We start from the raw sequence: 16,952 nt of genomic DNA, 5'->3' as shown, positions 1-16,952 counted from the left end.
TACTTTGGTATCGAATAATTGTGACAACATGGTTGCACTGGTTAAATTTAAAGGGATAGTTCACCCTAAAATGAAAATGATGTCTTTATTTACTCTAATGTTGACTTGTTTGCTAGTATTGCAGTGGAATACGAAAGGAAAAACACCCACAAAAGTATAAGCATAAAAAAAAAACAATAAAAAAAAAACCAATTAACCAATTGTTAATAAACAGTAAGAGTAGGCTGCATATACATATATCTTATGTGTACAAAATAGTTTCAGACTGTTTGGAGTTCTTAGAAGAAGTTAATAAGAAATGTTTTAAATAATAATGTGACTTTTTTAATTCATTATTATTATAACTTTTCTATGGGGATGCACAAATGCTATGCTATGCATATTGTTTAATTAATTGTGGTGTCTTGTATTTAAAATAAAATACACCCCAAATTCCAAAATGAATGTATGGCCTTTTGTTTGTCTGGTAATATTGTGCAATCGTGGCATTTTTTAAAATGGCTTCAAAAGTCAATTGATATTCAGTAATATTTATATTTATATATTACCCTATAAGATGAAAACAAAATTCAGAAATTTACCTGGATGATGACACTAACATTGCAGTATCAACACTGTTATTGAATTGAATCAACACTCAAATGACTTGAGCTCAATAATGATATTACATAAAGCTGCTTTCATAATTGATGTTGTTTCATAACTGATGATAAGTCGTTTCATAATTGATGAATTTTACAGCATTAAATCTTTTCCTGTTTTTGGTATGTTACCATTATGTGAAGCTGCTTGAACAATCTGTATTGTATAAAGCACTGTACAAATAAATGTGATTTTACTTGATATTAAAGACTAAAGACCAGAAATCAAATATTATTATTTATTTGCCCAGTGTGGCAGTAAGTGTCTTACATACTGTGTTCTTGTCTTATTTATTTGGACAACTAACACAATGCCAACATTTGTACCATACAAAGCCCCGTTCTGCTCTGACAAGGCTATTTTGTTCTAATCCACTGAAGAATGCAAGAAATTCAACAGACCGAACATATCAGACAAGTCACAGACATTCTGGAATGTTTTATGTACAATTTATGTAATAATAATAATAATAATAATAATAATAATTAAAAGTTTCTGTTTAATCTGTGGAATATATAAATATGTACAAACCAATAATTTCATAAATTAAATACAGAATACTAAAGAAATCTTATCCTCAGGTCAGTTAATGGGCAGATCCAAAGACAACAATCCATTGCTATTCACAAAAAAACATTAAAGATAAATGCCATTTAACAACATTGCTGGGGGTATTGTAAGCACATTGGTGCACTTTTAAAGTATTACATTTGTTTTTAAAGAAAGGTTCCCATTTATTTTTCTTAGTGACCTGATGGATTTCTGTTTGCTGCTCAGATCACTTGAAGGTATGTAGCTTTGAAGTCTGTTCCCAAGGCGTTTCTAGCATTACATTTATAAATCCCTGAGTTCATGAGGCCTGGGTCCTGTATGACCAAATTTCCCTCCTCTGTCATGTGAATTCCACCCTGTGCTGTGAAGCGACTATTGGGTACAAGCGTGGTGCGTCCAGGCAGAGTCCAAGAAATGTCTGGTTTGGGTATGCCAGCAGCTATACAGTTCAGAATAACAGGCGAGCCCCTGTTAACTCTGGTTATTGAAGGCGGAGCATGCGTGATTTGAGGTGGAAACACCATAATACTTACTGGATATGACAATGTTGAGGATCCGAAGGTGTTTGTGGCTTTGCAGGTATACGTTCCTCTATCAAATTTGGATGTTTCTTTTACCTGAAGTGTGCCGTTAGATAAATATGTTACTCGTCCAATAACTTGGGGCTTGTCTAAGACCAGGCCATTTGGAAGAGTCCAGGTAATTGCTGCCTGAGGCCAACCATCAACATTGCATGGCATATTTAGCGTCTGTCCAAATGATATCTTCATTGTTGAAGCTGTACTTCTAATTTGAGGCCTCTGTCCAGGTTCTAAAGCATAGCGCTTTTCAGCTTGTCCAGCAACATTTTTAGCTAGGCACCGATACACACCTTTGTCAGTGACACTTGGCTGCATAATGTGTAAAGTCCCATTTCCCAGGTAGTGAATGAATCGCTCAAGTTTCATGCCTGGATTCAGTGCCGTTCCATTGGGTAGAATCCATAGAAATTCTGGCTTTGGTTTTCCTGTAGCACGACACTCCAAAGATATGTCATAACCATCTGCTTTGAGAGGAAGAACCTCTATGTTTGGTACTGGAAAGATTGGCTTCTCAGCAAGTGATGCAACTTCGAGGTCAACTGCGAGACTCGCTTCCCCTAAGTAATTCTTGGCTATGCACAGAAACCGACCTTCATCAGTCTTTCGAATGCCCCTCAATTCAAGAGTGCCATTCCTGTGGATTTGGAACCTGCCTCCCAAATATGGAGTGGGTAGAGACATGCCATAAGGTGTGGTCCAAGTGATCTGTGGTTCAGGCTTACCTTCTGCTTTGCAATCCAGCAGCAAGGTCTGGTAATACACTGCTAAAATTTTGTTCTCAGATCGCCCACTGTGCCCATTAATTTGCGGGCCTTTAACCTCAATTAGAAGGTTCACGTTCTTGATGTTATCTCTGTCTGGGTTCCGTGCAACACAGGCATACTTTCCCTGGTCAGCCAAAGTCAGTTTCTTAATGATCAGAGTCCCATCATTTAGTATTTGGTATTTGACTGAAGATGAGGGTATTATCTCATTCCTTGGTGAGATCCATATGATCGTAGGTGGCAGCGCACCTGTAGCATCACACTTCATTTGTGCTGACTGTCCGAAAGGTGCCCACATGGATACCTGCTCTTTAGAAGTTATTTGGGGTGAGTTTGGCATGACTTGGACACTTACTTTCATTGCATCTTCCCCCAGGGTGTTCTTAGCATAGCATGTATAATTGCCTTCATCCTTCTTTCCCATTTGTTGCAACAAAAGTGTTCCATTCCCAAAGATGATATAGCGCCGGTTACGGATTCCGCTGTCATCCGACTGGAGGGCATTGTTGATCATGGTACCATCTGGGAGGCTCCATGAAACCTCAGGGTCTGGAAGGCCAGAAGCTACGCAGTCCACCAGGAAGTTGTCTCCATTAGCAACTCTTTGATGTTGTGCCCCATTGTTCTCTATCTTTGGTGGCCTCATGAGAACCTCTACTTGGAACAGCTCCATGTCCTCACCATTTGGTCTTTGATACATACACAGATAATTGCCTCCATCTTTCTCAGTCAGTCTCAGAATTCTCAGAGTGCCATTGGGGAAAGCAGTGATGTGTCTTTGTGGACTGAAAACAAAAAGAGAAAAACTGTTTACATCTTTTTATGACAGCTTGTATAGCAATTGACTATGATAGGATTAAAAGAGCTTATAGAATTCTTCTTAAGTACTGACGTATTTAAGAAAGAGTTTATCACTGTGCTGAAGAGTGCACAGCCATTACTTTTTAAATGAACATACTTATAGTCTTAATGGTGTTCGGTCAATCGTCAACAGGCATTTTTTTTTTTTTTTTATTAATACACATATACTGCAAAATATTGAAATATATAAGCACTAGTTTCTCATTTGTGGAAATGTATTATGTAATATAATATTGATTTATATTTCACAGTATATTCCCCCATATTTCTGTTTTGTAAGGGTAGTTTCCCAATTTATGGAAATGTATTATGTATTTATTTATTTATTTATTAGCCTACATCTTAACTACAGTCTTTTACAGTTAATTTATTTTTTTAATTGAAAATACAGTAATAACAAAAATAATGATTAAGGTAGGAAACAGGATGTAGGATTGCAATGTGAATTTGAATGTAAGGGAGTACAATTTAAAGGAAATCAAAATAAATTCATATATCTGTTATTTTAAACATTCCTTGAATGTGTTGACAAAAGGTTTAAAGGTTTTTTAAAAAAGCCTTGAGTTTTAAAAAGTTATAGGTCCTATACAGAACAAGAGAAGAGAAAGATAAGGGATATTTGTTGAATATTCATCTGTAAAAAAGAGCAGTATAGACATCTCTCTAACATCTCTCTTTCACACACACACACACACACACACACACACACACACACACACACACACACACACACACACACACACACACACGCACATGGAGGCTGTACTTCTGTGAGACTCTCTGGAGGCGTAATGGATTTTATACTGTACAAACTGTATTTACCACCGCCTTTCTGCATTTTAACATGTTTAATAAAACATTGTTAAGTATGTTTTTAATTTTAAAGTATGATTTACATTTTAATTTGAGGACGATGGGGACATTTTTCCATAAAATATGTTTATGTTTTTATATCAGTGGCCAATAAATGTATGTCCTCATGAATCACATAAACATACACAAACATCATCATCATCATCATCAACAACATCATCATCATCATCACCATTGTCTGTGTTTCTTATTGCTTCTTCATTAAATTATTTATAGTAGCCGAGGTCATACTGCAGGATTATGAACCAATATTTAACATTTGTGAAAATAATTTTGATACATTTTAGTTCTCGATGTAATAATGAATTCCTAATGTTAACTTTATTTGTTACCTAACTGCTTTAAGTAGCCTGTTGTATAGATGACTAAGCACCAGAATTCCTAGCAATGGCCCTGCTAAGCATATGAATTAGACAAATTGCCCTTGCGTCTCGCTCAGTTACTGTATTGTCTGCATCAGCGGGGTTTGTTTGGGTTTTCCAGTTTGAGACAGACAGCTTGTTTAATCTAAACCATATATTGTTTGAATTACACAAGTGATGAAGTTGGCTAGCTGTGAGTTTGACAATGTATGGCAGACAGCATGGTGTGAACAGTGAGAACCAATATTTGGCTAAAAGAGAAAAATTAAGCTATCTTATTAAAGGACAAATTACAAAAACGCTGTGACGGTTTGACTTAAATACACCCTCTATATGGGGTGCTTCAAAGGGGAAACAAGCTCCCACATTAATAAGCAGAAAAAAACTCTTTCTTATTTTGTCAAACATTGTCAGATTCTTGCTAGATAGAGGCATTCTATGTTTAGCTTGTCTTCAGAAGCAATATATACCTGTACTGATGTTCCAGAATGATTTTCGATGGTAGTCTCCAGACTGTGCCCCTGTGGGAACCTACAGACTCTGGACAATGCAGGAAAACTGTGGATCCATATGTTGCTGTGACACTGTGTTGCTGATATAGGCCTTTCCAGGGGCCTGGAGCCTCTTGCCTAACATCCATCTGCACCGTTCTTTTAGCAAACCCCACTGGATTGGTTGCTGAACACTCATACCTCCCTGAATCACTGGGATTGACGTTCTTTATATAAAGCGTTCCATTCGGGAAAATAAATATCCGACTTCCAATAAACTGTGTGGGCATCATTTGTGAACCATCAGGGAGAACCCACTTAATTAGAGGGAATGGCTCTCCTTTAGCAGTGCAATCCACATATGCGTTTCTTCCAGCATTCATAAATATAGTCTCATGTGAAACCTCAACAATCATTGGAGGCAGAGCAGCAACACGAATGTGGTACGTGAGTGTATCAGCACCTGCTGCATTGCTGGCAATACACTTATAATCACCTTTATTAGAAAAGTTTGCTGAATGAATACTCAGTGTTCCGTTTGGAAAAAGAGATACTCTTCGGTCAAGGGTACCAATGTCTCGCACAAATGTCCTGTCTGGAAGTATCCATGAAATCTGAGCTTCTGGTTTACCCACCGCAATACAGTCCAAGCTGACTGAGTTTCCCAAAAACACGGAAACATCTCTGGCCCTTGAACTCATGATTTTCGGAGGCTGAGTCTGGACAACGAGGGTAACTACCACGCGGTCTGAACCAAACTTATTTTGAGCTGTGCAAAGGTACTGGCCTCTGTCTTGCAGCTGGACATTTTTAATCACAAAAGTACCATTTGAAAGGACCTCAAATCTTTGTCCAAGTTTTGTGTTGGTTTGAATTGTTGCACCTGTAAAAGAGTTGAAAAAATGTAAATACATCAATAGACTTATCAAATAATGTCAAAATATTATTGAACTATTTGAATCTTTCTAAAATAAACAGCACAGTTGGGGTATGTCCCACTCTGTATGTTTTGATTTGGATTATGTATATCTCTCACAATGGGGTCTTTCAGCCTTTTTTGTAGCTTTTAGTAAGCTGTTAGATTAACCTCTAGGACAATACAAATTTATTGTTATATTTTAAACAAAATGTACCTCTATGACTTGATCCAATTTATGTCAAACATGTAAGTGTTGTATATAAAATTTCTCATTACAATGATTACTGATTAGAGCCTTTCAACCACTAATTTAAACACAAAATTACTGTTTCCTTTTATAAAGTGATTACAAATATTTCTGAGATCAAATAGCAGCAGGTAATTTGATAATTACCATAAGCTGACAATTTTGCTTCAGTTGCACTCCAGACTCACTCAGAAAATAGAAAATTGCATGCAGGCCCTTCTAAAGAGAATAATAATGTAATAATCATAAAATAATAACAATAATCTTGGGCACTTATAAAAGATTATAGCATAGTTTGATAACTATCTAAGGTAAGCTGGGAGTGGGCACCCTAAAAAAAGGTTATTTTCCTCCATTCAGACAAATGCATCTGTAAAAGATATGTAGCCAAAAATCTCCTAACCTGTTGAAACTTTGGTCCATGAAACAATAGGTTTGGGATCCCCAGACGATCTACAGGACAAGAGCACATCTGTCTCTGCTAAAGCAGATATAGTAACAGATTCAGTTGCTGTGATCCTTGGTTTGGCGCCATTGCCCATCAGGTTTGGAAAGGGAATAGCTGTGCTCAATATCTTTGCTCCAAACTGACTATAGTGCCAGCGACTGCCATATGGTATGCTAGCTGTGAAGGTTGGTTTGTTTGTATGTGCTAGGATGGATGGGGGAGTCACAGGCTTGTAGATGCTTGGGATATTTGGAGCTCGGTGAGGTTGTGGAGTGGGACGATATGTCCTTGGCTTAGAAGTGACAAGCCTTCCCATCTGGGCTAGTCGATATGCATCAAGCTGTGACTGTCTATATCTGTTTCTGAGCCTGTTGAAAAGTAAGTGGTCACGTACACGAGATGAGCTGACATGTGGGGCTATGGTCCTCACAACGGAAGTTGTCACTGACCCCGAATTATTAGTTGTGGGCTTTGCTGTTTGAGCAGTGATTTCAGGCCGATTGGTGGCCCCTGCAACCCTGCCTCCTGTTTGTAGGAAATACCATGCTTTGTCTTGCGAGTGGTGGTGCTTTGAGCTATGAACTGTGGGCCAGAGGGGAGACTGGTTGTAGGGATGTGGTGTAATTGAGATTTGTTTTTTTGGTGTAGACTTTTGGATTAACCAGGGGTGTATAGGTACTCCTTCAGGATGCATTGCCCAATTGTAAACTCTCTGCTTGTCCACATTACTTAAGGTTGGTTTCTCAGTCACATGTGATATTTTTGTCTCTGGAGGAGTTATGTAGCTGATTTGATGATTAGGAATGGCAGTTGCCGAAATCTGCCTTGTCTTATCCTCCTGGCTATTAGTTCTCAAAATGATCTCTCTGTTTTCATTTCCATACCTGTTGATCTGTCTGGGTGTAGCATGAGTAGTAGGAACTGCTTCATTTTCTCGGGGAGATGTTGTACTTACAAGCTGAACTGACTCAATGTGTTTTGTTTTGCTTTCAAGTTCATTCAAGTTCTCATCCTTTCTGAACATTGTTATAGGAACTTTAAGAGGCTCCTCTGTGACTGCCATGGCAAAGCTTTCAGTTACTGGGTCAAGTTCAAGGGAAACCTCTAAAGTCTTTGATACTATGACATCTTTGTTTTGGGCTTGAGTATAAGACTTGGTGGTCATTGCAACACTACTGTTAGGCATCAGTGTCTGGACTGGAGATTGAGTGGATGGCACTGCTGTAGAGGTAGCTAGGGTGAAATTTGGTCTCTTTGGACGTGGTCTACGTGAAGGAGGCCTGCGCTGCCTATATGGGAATCTTCGTCTTTGGTTCCAGATGGAGTTATTGTTAGCCCTTATTTTCTCTTCTATTGTCTGTCTGTCTACCTGTTTTACTAGCTGAGTTTCATGTTCTGGTACCGTTGTTGTGTCTATGTGTTCTAAAGTCGAATATGAAATGTTATAATCACTTGTCTTGTGTTTAGATTTCTCTCCCTGTGTAGTTTCTTGCACATGCTCATTGTGGGGTGGTGGTTCCAGCTGTTTCACATTGAAATGTTGGATGCTTGAACTTGTGCTGGTTTGGCTAGCAGTAACATCGCTTTTAGTAGTTTTAAAGGTATCAGACAACAGAGTTTTGGTGGTTGTAATCAGTGAAGACTCAGTCACTGTTTTCAGTGTTTTTGTCAAGTCTATGTGCGCCATAACTGGTGAAATGGTTGAGAGTTTAGCATTAGCTTTTGCAAGAATCTTCTCCCAGCGACTGGGATCAAGCTCTTTGACAGAGTTATTAGGTTTTCTAACACTCTCTTTGATTTTCTTTCCTTTTGAATTTTGTCGGACGTGTTTTCCATCAACCCTCTGAGGTGTGAGTTTAGCAGTTGGTCTCTTGATTTCTTCGTATCCTGACCCTTCACTGTCCTCATTTTCAAAAAAGAGTAATTCACCCATTGATACTGTAACACCTCTTTGAGTGTCTTTTTTTTCACCAGTAACAACAATTAGATGAGACAACATATCAGCCCCATAGAGATTAGCTGCTAAACAACTATACTCTCCGGCATCCTCGTAAGTTACTTTTTTGATGGTTAAAGTGTTATTCTGTGATACATACATCCTTCCTTTCATGTCTGATGCTTTAAAAATCTGATTGTTTGGTAGGAACCATCTTGTCTCAATTGGATGAGGAGAAGTTACTAAACAGGGAAGACTAAGAGTGTCCCCATTCTCCACAGATATCTTCTTACCATTTAAATCACTGGGACTTAGGAGACGCATCCTGACTGTGAGTCTATAGGTGACAATATCCACATTAGTGTCAGTCCTCACAAAGCAATGATACAGACCAGAGTCTGCAATACTTGTGTTTTTGATAACTAGTCTGTAATTCTCCAGCCTTAATTTATGGGAATCAGTTTGATCCACTGTTGTTAAGTCTGGAAGCATCCACTCCACAGGCTGGTACCCCGAGCTTAGCACACTGCAATCCAGGCTGACCTCAGAGTGTTCTAGCACTGACTGGATTCTCCCTGGGGCTCCTCTTTGGATCATAGCCCAGGAGGAGACTACATCCTCCTCATGCCCTCTTCCAGTGATGTGCTTTGATATAAAAGTAGAGAAGTTCAGCACTAGTTTTTTAGTTGTTGTTTTGCGTCGGTTTAGCTGAAGGGTTACCCTTGGTTGTAAAAGCCAGGCTGGTTCAGCCAATAAGTGTCCTTTGAGCTCTGTAAAATATGGAGATTCATCATGTGAGGCCTGAGAGTACTGATAAGTCACCTTTGAAGAATTCCCAAGTCTGGTTCCCCGTTCCAAAATGGCTGGGCTCTCGTAGTAGTAGGCAACCAACCTCCACAGGTTCTGAAGAGCGTCTCTATCGATCTCACACTCCAAAAGTGTCCGTAGAGTCACATTTACAGCAATCTGATCTATTCTCCTCACTGGCTCCCACTTCATGGAGGTGTCTTCTACAGGACGTGTTACATTACAAGCCACGTGTGCCCGATTCCCATGACTGTCAGAGAGAATGAATGTCAGATGGCCAAGTGGACGCTCCAGGTCCTTGATGTAGGGGGCATCTGGCTCCTGATTTTCCCACATGCTACCCTCCCCAATTTTAAGTGGGGACTGAAGGGAGGGTTGGTCACAGGTGAGCTGGCTGGTTGAAAGCTGCAAGATTTGGCTGTTGTTTAAAGGCTTTGGTGAGGCACATGCAGCACAGTTGCCAGCATCTCCAGAATCACGGTCCTTTTTGCACTTTATAACTCCTGCAAAGAGAGGGATAGAGAATGTAAATAATAATAATAATAATCTTTGTTTTCCTTGTAATTATTTGCAGTCAGTGGAGACATTTGTACACATTTACCCTTAAATGTAATGTAACAATACAATGCGTCTAGGACTCTGATGATAAACACTACGTGCAAAGTTCTATATATTTGTGCACAATGGGATTTTATTCATTGCCATTCCAAAAACTTCTGAGTGAGTGGTGCAAAGTTTGGAAAATGCAATCAAAGAACTTTCACCCTCATGATTTTTGTCCCACTCCAACAACCAGTGTAAGTGGCAGTCACAGGCCCAGGGGTTTCCATGTAGAGAGAGGACTTCTAGCTTGTCTAAGTACTGCAGAGTTCCAGGCAGCAGGTATTCTAGTTGGTTGTCTGCCAGATGCAGATGCCGCAGTCCTGAGCTCCAAAATGTGCCCAGGACTGAGACAGTAATAAATGTGTGAGAGTGGATGTCCTGCAGTCGGTTCCCCTCCAGTTGCAATAGCTTTAATGATGTGAGTCCATTAAATGAAAAAGGCTCAATGAAGTCAATGAGGTTGTGGTCTAAGTGAAGCCGTACAAGGCTGGTCAAGCCTTCAAACAAGCTGGGATCGACTCTTTTGAGTTTGTTGTAGCTCAGCTTGAGTATCTGTGCCAATAAAGAACATCAATTACACCCCAAAGCAATTTCATGAAGTCATGAATCTTAACTATTTATAGAAAATAAGAGACATAAAGATGCTATAGTATGAGTTTAATGTGTTTGATGTGCATCTCATATGAACTTATACCTGGAGGGAACGGAGGTGGTAAAAGGATCCAGAATTGACAGAGGAGATATCATTCCCATGGAGCATGAGCATTTCCAACTGCCGCAGGTTTGCAAAATCTGAAGACCCAACCGTGCCAATGCTGTTATAGCTTTACAGTACAAACAAACAAAAACAGAAACGAAAACAAATGTTAGATTTAAACATATCACATCAATTTTGTGAAATGCAGAGTAATCAGCAACAATTTTGGCTATCATTTACTTAATTTTACTCAGTAAACATGCATGTTCAATGGAGCTAAAAAGGACATAATTTAATACTATGACTTTTAACCAACTGGTGTTTTGGTGATTATTAGTTGCTGTAATCCTCTAGTTCCAACATTAACCTCAGGTGTAGCTCAGCACATTAAAGTGATCGTTCACCCAAAAATAAAATATGACTTTCTTTCTTCCGTGGAACAAAAAAGAAGATATTTTGAAAAATGTTGGTTCCAGACAGTTCTGTTTACCATTGACTTCCATTCCACGGGGAACACAAAAACACTAAATTTGTTCTTTTGTGTTCCACAGAAGAAAGTCTTACAGTTTTGGAACAACATGACCAACACAATCACAAAATGTGTCAAAATACTTTTTTTCTTAATTTTATGTATATCATCTACTAAAGACAACAACACAGTATCCTACCCTAGGTTGAGTCTCTCAGTGTCCTTGGGTAGGTTTTGTGGGGCAGAGGGTAGGTGACGGAAGGTACAGTGCACCTCTTTAGGGCTGGGGCAACTGCAGGACCTCGGACACGCAAAGAGGCATGAGGGCAAGATGAACAGCAGGCAAGATGCCAACATTAAGAGAGCAGGTACACCCACTGGAGCCATGTCCCTCTCATGCCATTATCTGATTTAGGAATGGTGTGACTGCAAAGCAGAGTTTTACATTGCATACGAAGTAAACAATTTGTTGATACAGCAATCATTCTAAAAAAATGTTACTTGCATAAGCTAAAAATAATTTACAGTAAAAAGCAAGCAAATCATCTGAACATTTGAAATGATGTTGAATGCCTCATATAAGCTTTTTTTTTTTAGATGTCATGTGACACTACTATGTGACACTATGATGACTCATCAACCCCTGAAAGTTGTGACTCGCACACATAACTTATTGCAACATATTGTTAGTCTGGCATTTTTGTTTTTAAATATTGATGCCTCTTTGAGAGGATAATTCTAATTCAATAAACATATTACATATCAATTTAGTATTTCTTTAAACACTGTAAAAACACTGTGCAAGTTGTTTTCCTTTACTAATAATCTGTGGACACTGTGATGTAATTTAACTAAATCCTGTATGATAACTGCACATATTTATGAATATTTAGTGTTTTGTACATACAGCAATTATATTGTAATTTTTAAGTGTAGTATCTGTCCTTTCCCATAAAGCTGCTGAGCCCACACAAAATAAATCATTGCTTAAGTGTCTCAGGAAGAACATTGCATCAGTTTCCTACCACAAGCTGGCAACTCATCCACAGCTTAATTACACAAACTGCGTTTAAGAGGAAGAAAACAATTGCTGCACTTCCTAAATACAAGAATATTTGAATTTCAAGGCACAGAATTATGGTAAGGCCCCTGTTTTGCATTTTTATTACTTTTCCTTTCTGCCAGCTTATGTCACTCATATCTGTTGTTTAGTTCAGGGTGGCCAAAAGGTGAAACGTCAGGCATGATTTATTCATCTGTCAGAGGCCCGATAATGACCCATGATGACTCAGACCATTTTGGACAATTTTATTCCCACTGCATTCCTGTCTTTTCATACTGTTTGCAACATTAGCCTGTAAATAAACCAAGCAATTTACATCCAGTATTTTGTGGATTGGTATTTTAATCCATTATGATTAACCTAACTGTTTCACAGAAAACTACTTACATTCCTCCTCTAAACTTATGTTACACATTAATATTTCTCTTTCCTGTAGAAAAATTCTAATGGTTGCTTATGCAATAAAGCACAATCATAAGTTTCCTATATCTTGCAAAGGAAATGGTCTCTAGTAATATCAAATTTTTATACAGATTGGTTCTGTTTTGACTTTTGAGAGCATAATTTATGTTAAAATTAATTCAGATTGATCTTTGGTGGCTTGAATTACTGTAGAATACTGGCTGATGATTGCCATGGACCTCAGACGGAGATTTAATTAATATTAACTGAATTCATACATAATTATATCAAAGATATTTTAAGATCATCAAACCTTAACACTTCTTTTGAAGTTAACTCCTGCTCAGGGTTCAGTTCTGTTTAAGTCAAAATTTATGGGAATTTATTGGAATGAGATCGACTCAGATTCTAATGACCGAGGGGAACTACAGTGAACTCTTCAATATGCACTGGAATATTTATGACCAAGAAAGTCCAGAAGAAAAAAAATGGCATGCTATTTCTGATAATTAGATGCTGAGACAGATCTCAACTTGAGTATCTTGGAACAAATATCGCGTCTTACCTCAAGATTGCTGTTGAGAAAACGTTACAGGTGAAGACGAAGTGTGTAATTGTTTGCAGACGACTCACAAGAGTTCCGTAATTTTGTTTATCCCTGTACTGGACTGAGCAAGAACTGTTGGGAACGCCGAGTGATGGAGGCTTGTCTGGAGAAAGTCCGACTCCAGGAGCAGCAGTCAACTACATCTGGAGAAGTGCTTAACTCCCACCTACACTCCTCCTCTGAGCTGGCCTGTACAGGGGGAGGGAATGCTGAGAGACTTGGCTTAAATCCATCCCCTCTCTTCCTCCATTACCTGCGCTGTAGCTGAAGCTGTTTCTTTCATGATGTTTCTCTTTTTTTCTTCTGCCTGCCCTTTGCTCTCTTCTAACACCACTCATCTCTTACTCACTGTTCTGTATTCTAATTTTTAAACACATTGATGGGTTCATGCATATGCACACACTCACACTCCTATTCTGTTTCAGACATCGACATTCTGTTAATCACTTCCTCCTCTGCTCTCCAGCTGTTGTCCCGTGAACTTTTAAAAGGCCACAAGAGCTTATTTTCTGAGCCATAATTAATGCATGAAAGATTAATTGCCAGTGACAAAACTATTGTTAGCAAAATATTAATCAGATCACTTAGTCATAAAATAATTTAATTGGAAAAAGTAACATGAAAGTTCACGTCAAAAAAGCTAAATATAACTTTGCTCATATGGTAACCTAGAGTAAATATGTTAAATATGTAAATATGTAAAGGAATGGAAGGATGCAGTTTCAAAACTAGCAAGATTTTTGTTTTTGCTAAGTGAAGGACAAATCTAATTGTTTTTCTTTGGTTGTCAACAGCATCTGTGTCATGCTGTCATATGCCAGAGAAAACAATTTTACTTGTCCCCAGTAATGCATTTACATTGGGAGATCATATTTTATTAAAGTGCTATATTAATTATATTAAGTGCTATATTAATTCTTCTATATAAACATGTGTATTAATCAGTTAACAAAGGCTATTTTAGTGGCATGATTTAGATGCATGGACTCTTGCACATAATTGTAATGGAGTTTTTCTTTCACATTCTGGTATTAAAATGTGAAAGTTGTTGGTTTTACATTACTGAGGCAGCAGACAATGTTAGTAAATAAGAGATGATTTATGTACAGTTCAGTGGTCAATAATGCAACAAATATCTGACTGTACATACTGTACAACTCAACAATAATAAACATTTGACAAAAAAACTAAATAAAAAATAAATAGCGATTCAATAGTACTTTTTAAAAATAGCCCACTACAATGCAAAACAATCTGCCTGGCAACTAGATAAACACCGCAACAATATTATAATAATACACTGAATTCATCTGAGATCATTTTCACTACAACTGATAACTGTGTGAGAAACAAGATAGTGCCAGCTGCAGTTGTATGAAATAAAATAGAGTGAATTTTGACACTATGTTTCTGACAAGACGTGGGAATTTTCAACCACCTCTAAACATAACCGTCACTGGGGCATAAAGAGATCATCTATAAACCTGAGAAAGAGATTATATGATTTCATATGAATTAACCACCAATGTGCCAAAAATTTGATTGTGTTGGTATTAAAGGGTGATTTTGGAGTAGTCTGAGAGATGTAAAAGTATGGGAGGTTTCAGTTACCCAGATGAGTGGACTGATAAACAGCATTGCCTTTGACAACAGGGATTATTAGGAAAAATTTGACCGTTATTGATTGTATCAAGTATTCTTGCTATGGCGAGTTGAGATGAAGAAAGAGTAAAGGTGGATGATATTAGCAGTCATTTATTTATTTTTATAAGCAAAACAAAGAAGGCAATCTAACAATTATTTAAACTTAGAGAAAACTTTAACCTGTGAAACTTTACAAACATTAGCAAAGATAATACAGGACGATGAACTGAACCAAACCGAGGACTGAAATGCACACAGGATAACAAGAAACTGAACAAGACACAGGTGATCATAACCATAGCAACAATCAAGGCACTGGGAAAACAATAAACAAACACTAACGAATGAAAGAACTAAAGAAAATCAAACTAAATGTTTCATTTCCAGATAGCTTTGCAACAATTAACCTATTTAATCCCAGTCTTTTCTTTATCATGTTTTGCGGCTTTATTTCATAAACAGTAAGTTTTATGATGTTTAACCAAGTGCAGTGCATTTCCCCTTCGACAAATTGTAAGAGCATTACTGTAAACAGGTCTTTTTTGCTTGGTTTTACAAACTGTTGGACAAGTCAGATTTTTCTTTGTAATTGTAGAGTTTAAACTTGTACTGAACCTGGAACAATTTATTGTCAAGTCATATAAATTACCACACAATATGACAGGTAGCAGTTATCTCATGGGTCCTATTAAAACAGCCTAAACTGCTAGACCAAGCATACCTTAAACGAAACCACACATCCCCTTAACTAAAGAAGAAGATCTCAGATTAATCTATCACCATACAAATACTCCACATTAACACTATACAAGCCTGGGCTAGCAGTGCACAAACAATACGTTGTTGGTTTCCTGTCAGTTTGTGCCCATCAATAAAACTGCATTCCTCCCTTTCTTGCACCCTGTGAGGCGCATATGGATCCTTCATTTTGCTTTCTTTTCACGATCCCCCCTCTCTCTCTTTGCTGTCCTCCAACAGCGGGAGGAAATGCGTGCTTTTCATCATTCCAGCCTTGTCTCTAAGCCACAGCTGGCAAATTAATTTAGGTGCTTTCTACACTGCAGCTCAGAGTCACATCTGAACGCAGAGCATGGAGCCAAAACAATCAAATAGTCGAGGGAAACCTTGAGAAACCTTTACCTGAGGACACACAGAGCATTTGAACACACTGTCTACCTCCTGAATAGGTAGGCTAATGAGACACAACAGAAAAAAAAATCATAACATAACAAAGTATAGTATACTATACATGGAACAAGTTGGTCTTTTGCCCAGTGAGTTATTATGCATTGAATTGTTATAAAGCATTGCTTAATACTGTAACTGACATTTTCCATTGTTACTGCACACTAAACGGGTTCGTTTTGGCACTTTAAATAATGTTAAATTCCAAGGAAATGTTAATTATCGAGCTTTGGATGTGAAAGCAGCACTCAATAAAGCATGTGGTCTGTGAGCACTCTCATCTTACAAAAATAAGCTTCTGTTACATTTCCCACGGCATTCTTCTCAGCACTGGTGAATAGCTTTAAGCCTCAATATTAATACTTCTGAAATACTTCAAGAGTAATCATAGCCTTGCCAAGTGGGGCCCACTAAGTTCTTCTATGGTATAGTCTATTTACTGGGTCTGGAAAGGGGCCACATACATAAAAAAAATAGGAAAGTTAGAGAAGGCCCTGAGATTAATTTACACGGCCTAAGAAGTTTGTATTAATCTCAAGTTTTAGCTACTGTAAATCTAGAAGTATTTGTGAAATGAAAAAGCATTTTGGAAGGAAGTTACATAAAACAATGCAATGGTAAATGTGTGTTATTTTTTATTGTAATAAGAACAGCTTGAAGCGCCCTGTTGGTGGCTGGAGAAGTGGCTTTGCATAATATCTCATTATACAACTCATTATACACCAGAATAGAGGCAATGAGCACCGAGAAATTCAATCACAGCTTAGTCAACCGCCTGAAAACATACTATTTTGATTGC

The 16,952-nt window shown here is 38.0% G+C and overlaps 1 protein-coding gene across 1 annotated transcript; it reads right to left on the bottom strand.

Moving 5' to 3' along the window:
- Positions 1-866: 866 nt before the first annotated feature.
- Positions 867-13,519, bottom strand: si:ch211-159i8.4 (matrix-remodeling-associated protein 5). Its single transcript, XM_052573756.1, has 7 exons — positions 13,283-13,519; positions 11,452-11,678; positions 10,781-10,910; positions 10,248-10,638; positions 6,696-9,986; positions 5,106-6,009; positions 867-3,324 (listed from the first exon to the last, which is right to left on the bottom strand). Exons 2-7 carry the CDS (start codon positions 11,637-11,639, stop codon positions 1,416-1,418), a joined length of 6,813 nt encoding a protein of 2,270 aa, XP_052429716.1. The 5' UTR covers positions 11,640-11,678; positions 13,283-13,519; the 3' UTR covers positions 867-1,415.
- Between the last annotated feature and the right edge of the window lie 3,433 nt (positions 13,520-16,952).

This window comes from Carassius gibelio, chromosome B14 (genome assembly GCF_023724105.1).
Source record: "Carassius gibelio isolate Cgi1373 ecotype wild population from Czech Republic chromosome B14, carGib1.2-hapl.c, whole genome shotgun sequence".
Taxonomy (NCBI): Eukaryota; Metazoa; Chordata; class Actinopteri; order Cypriniformes; family Cyprinidae; genus Carassius; species Carassius gibelio.
Note: the sequence above shows the minus strand (reverse complement) of the source record. Positions and strands in the feature narration are given on the sequence as shown.

Coding starts and splice junctions, on each gene's coding strand:
- si:ch211-159i8.4 (XM_052573756.1), bottom strand. CDS start 11,639: ATGGCTCCAGTGGGTGTACCTGCTCTCTTAATGTTGGCATCTTGCCTG. Junction 10,911..11,451: donor ACTGAGAGACTCAACCTAGG/GTAGGATACTGT, acceptor TGTACTGTAAAG/CTATAACAGCATTGGCACGG. Junction 3,325..5,105: donor ATTCTGGAACATCAGTACAG/GTATATATTGCT, acceptor TTTTGTTTTCAG/TCCACAAAGACACATCACTG.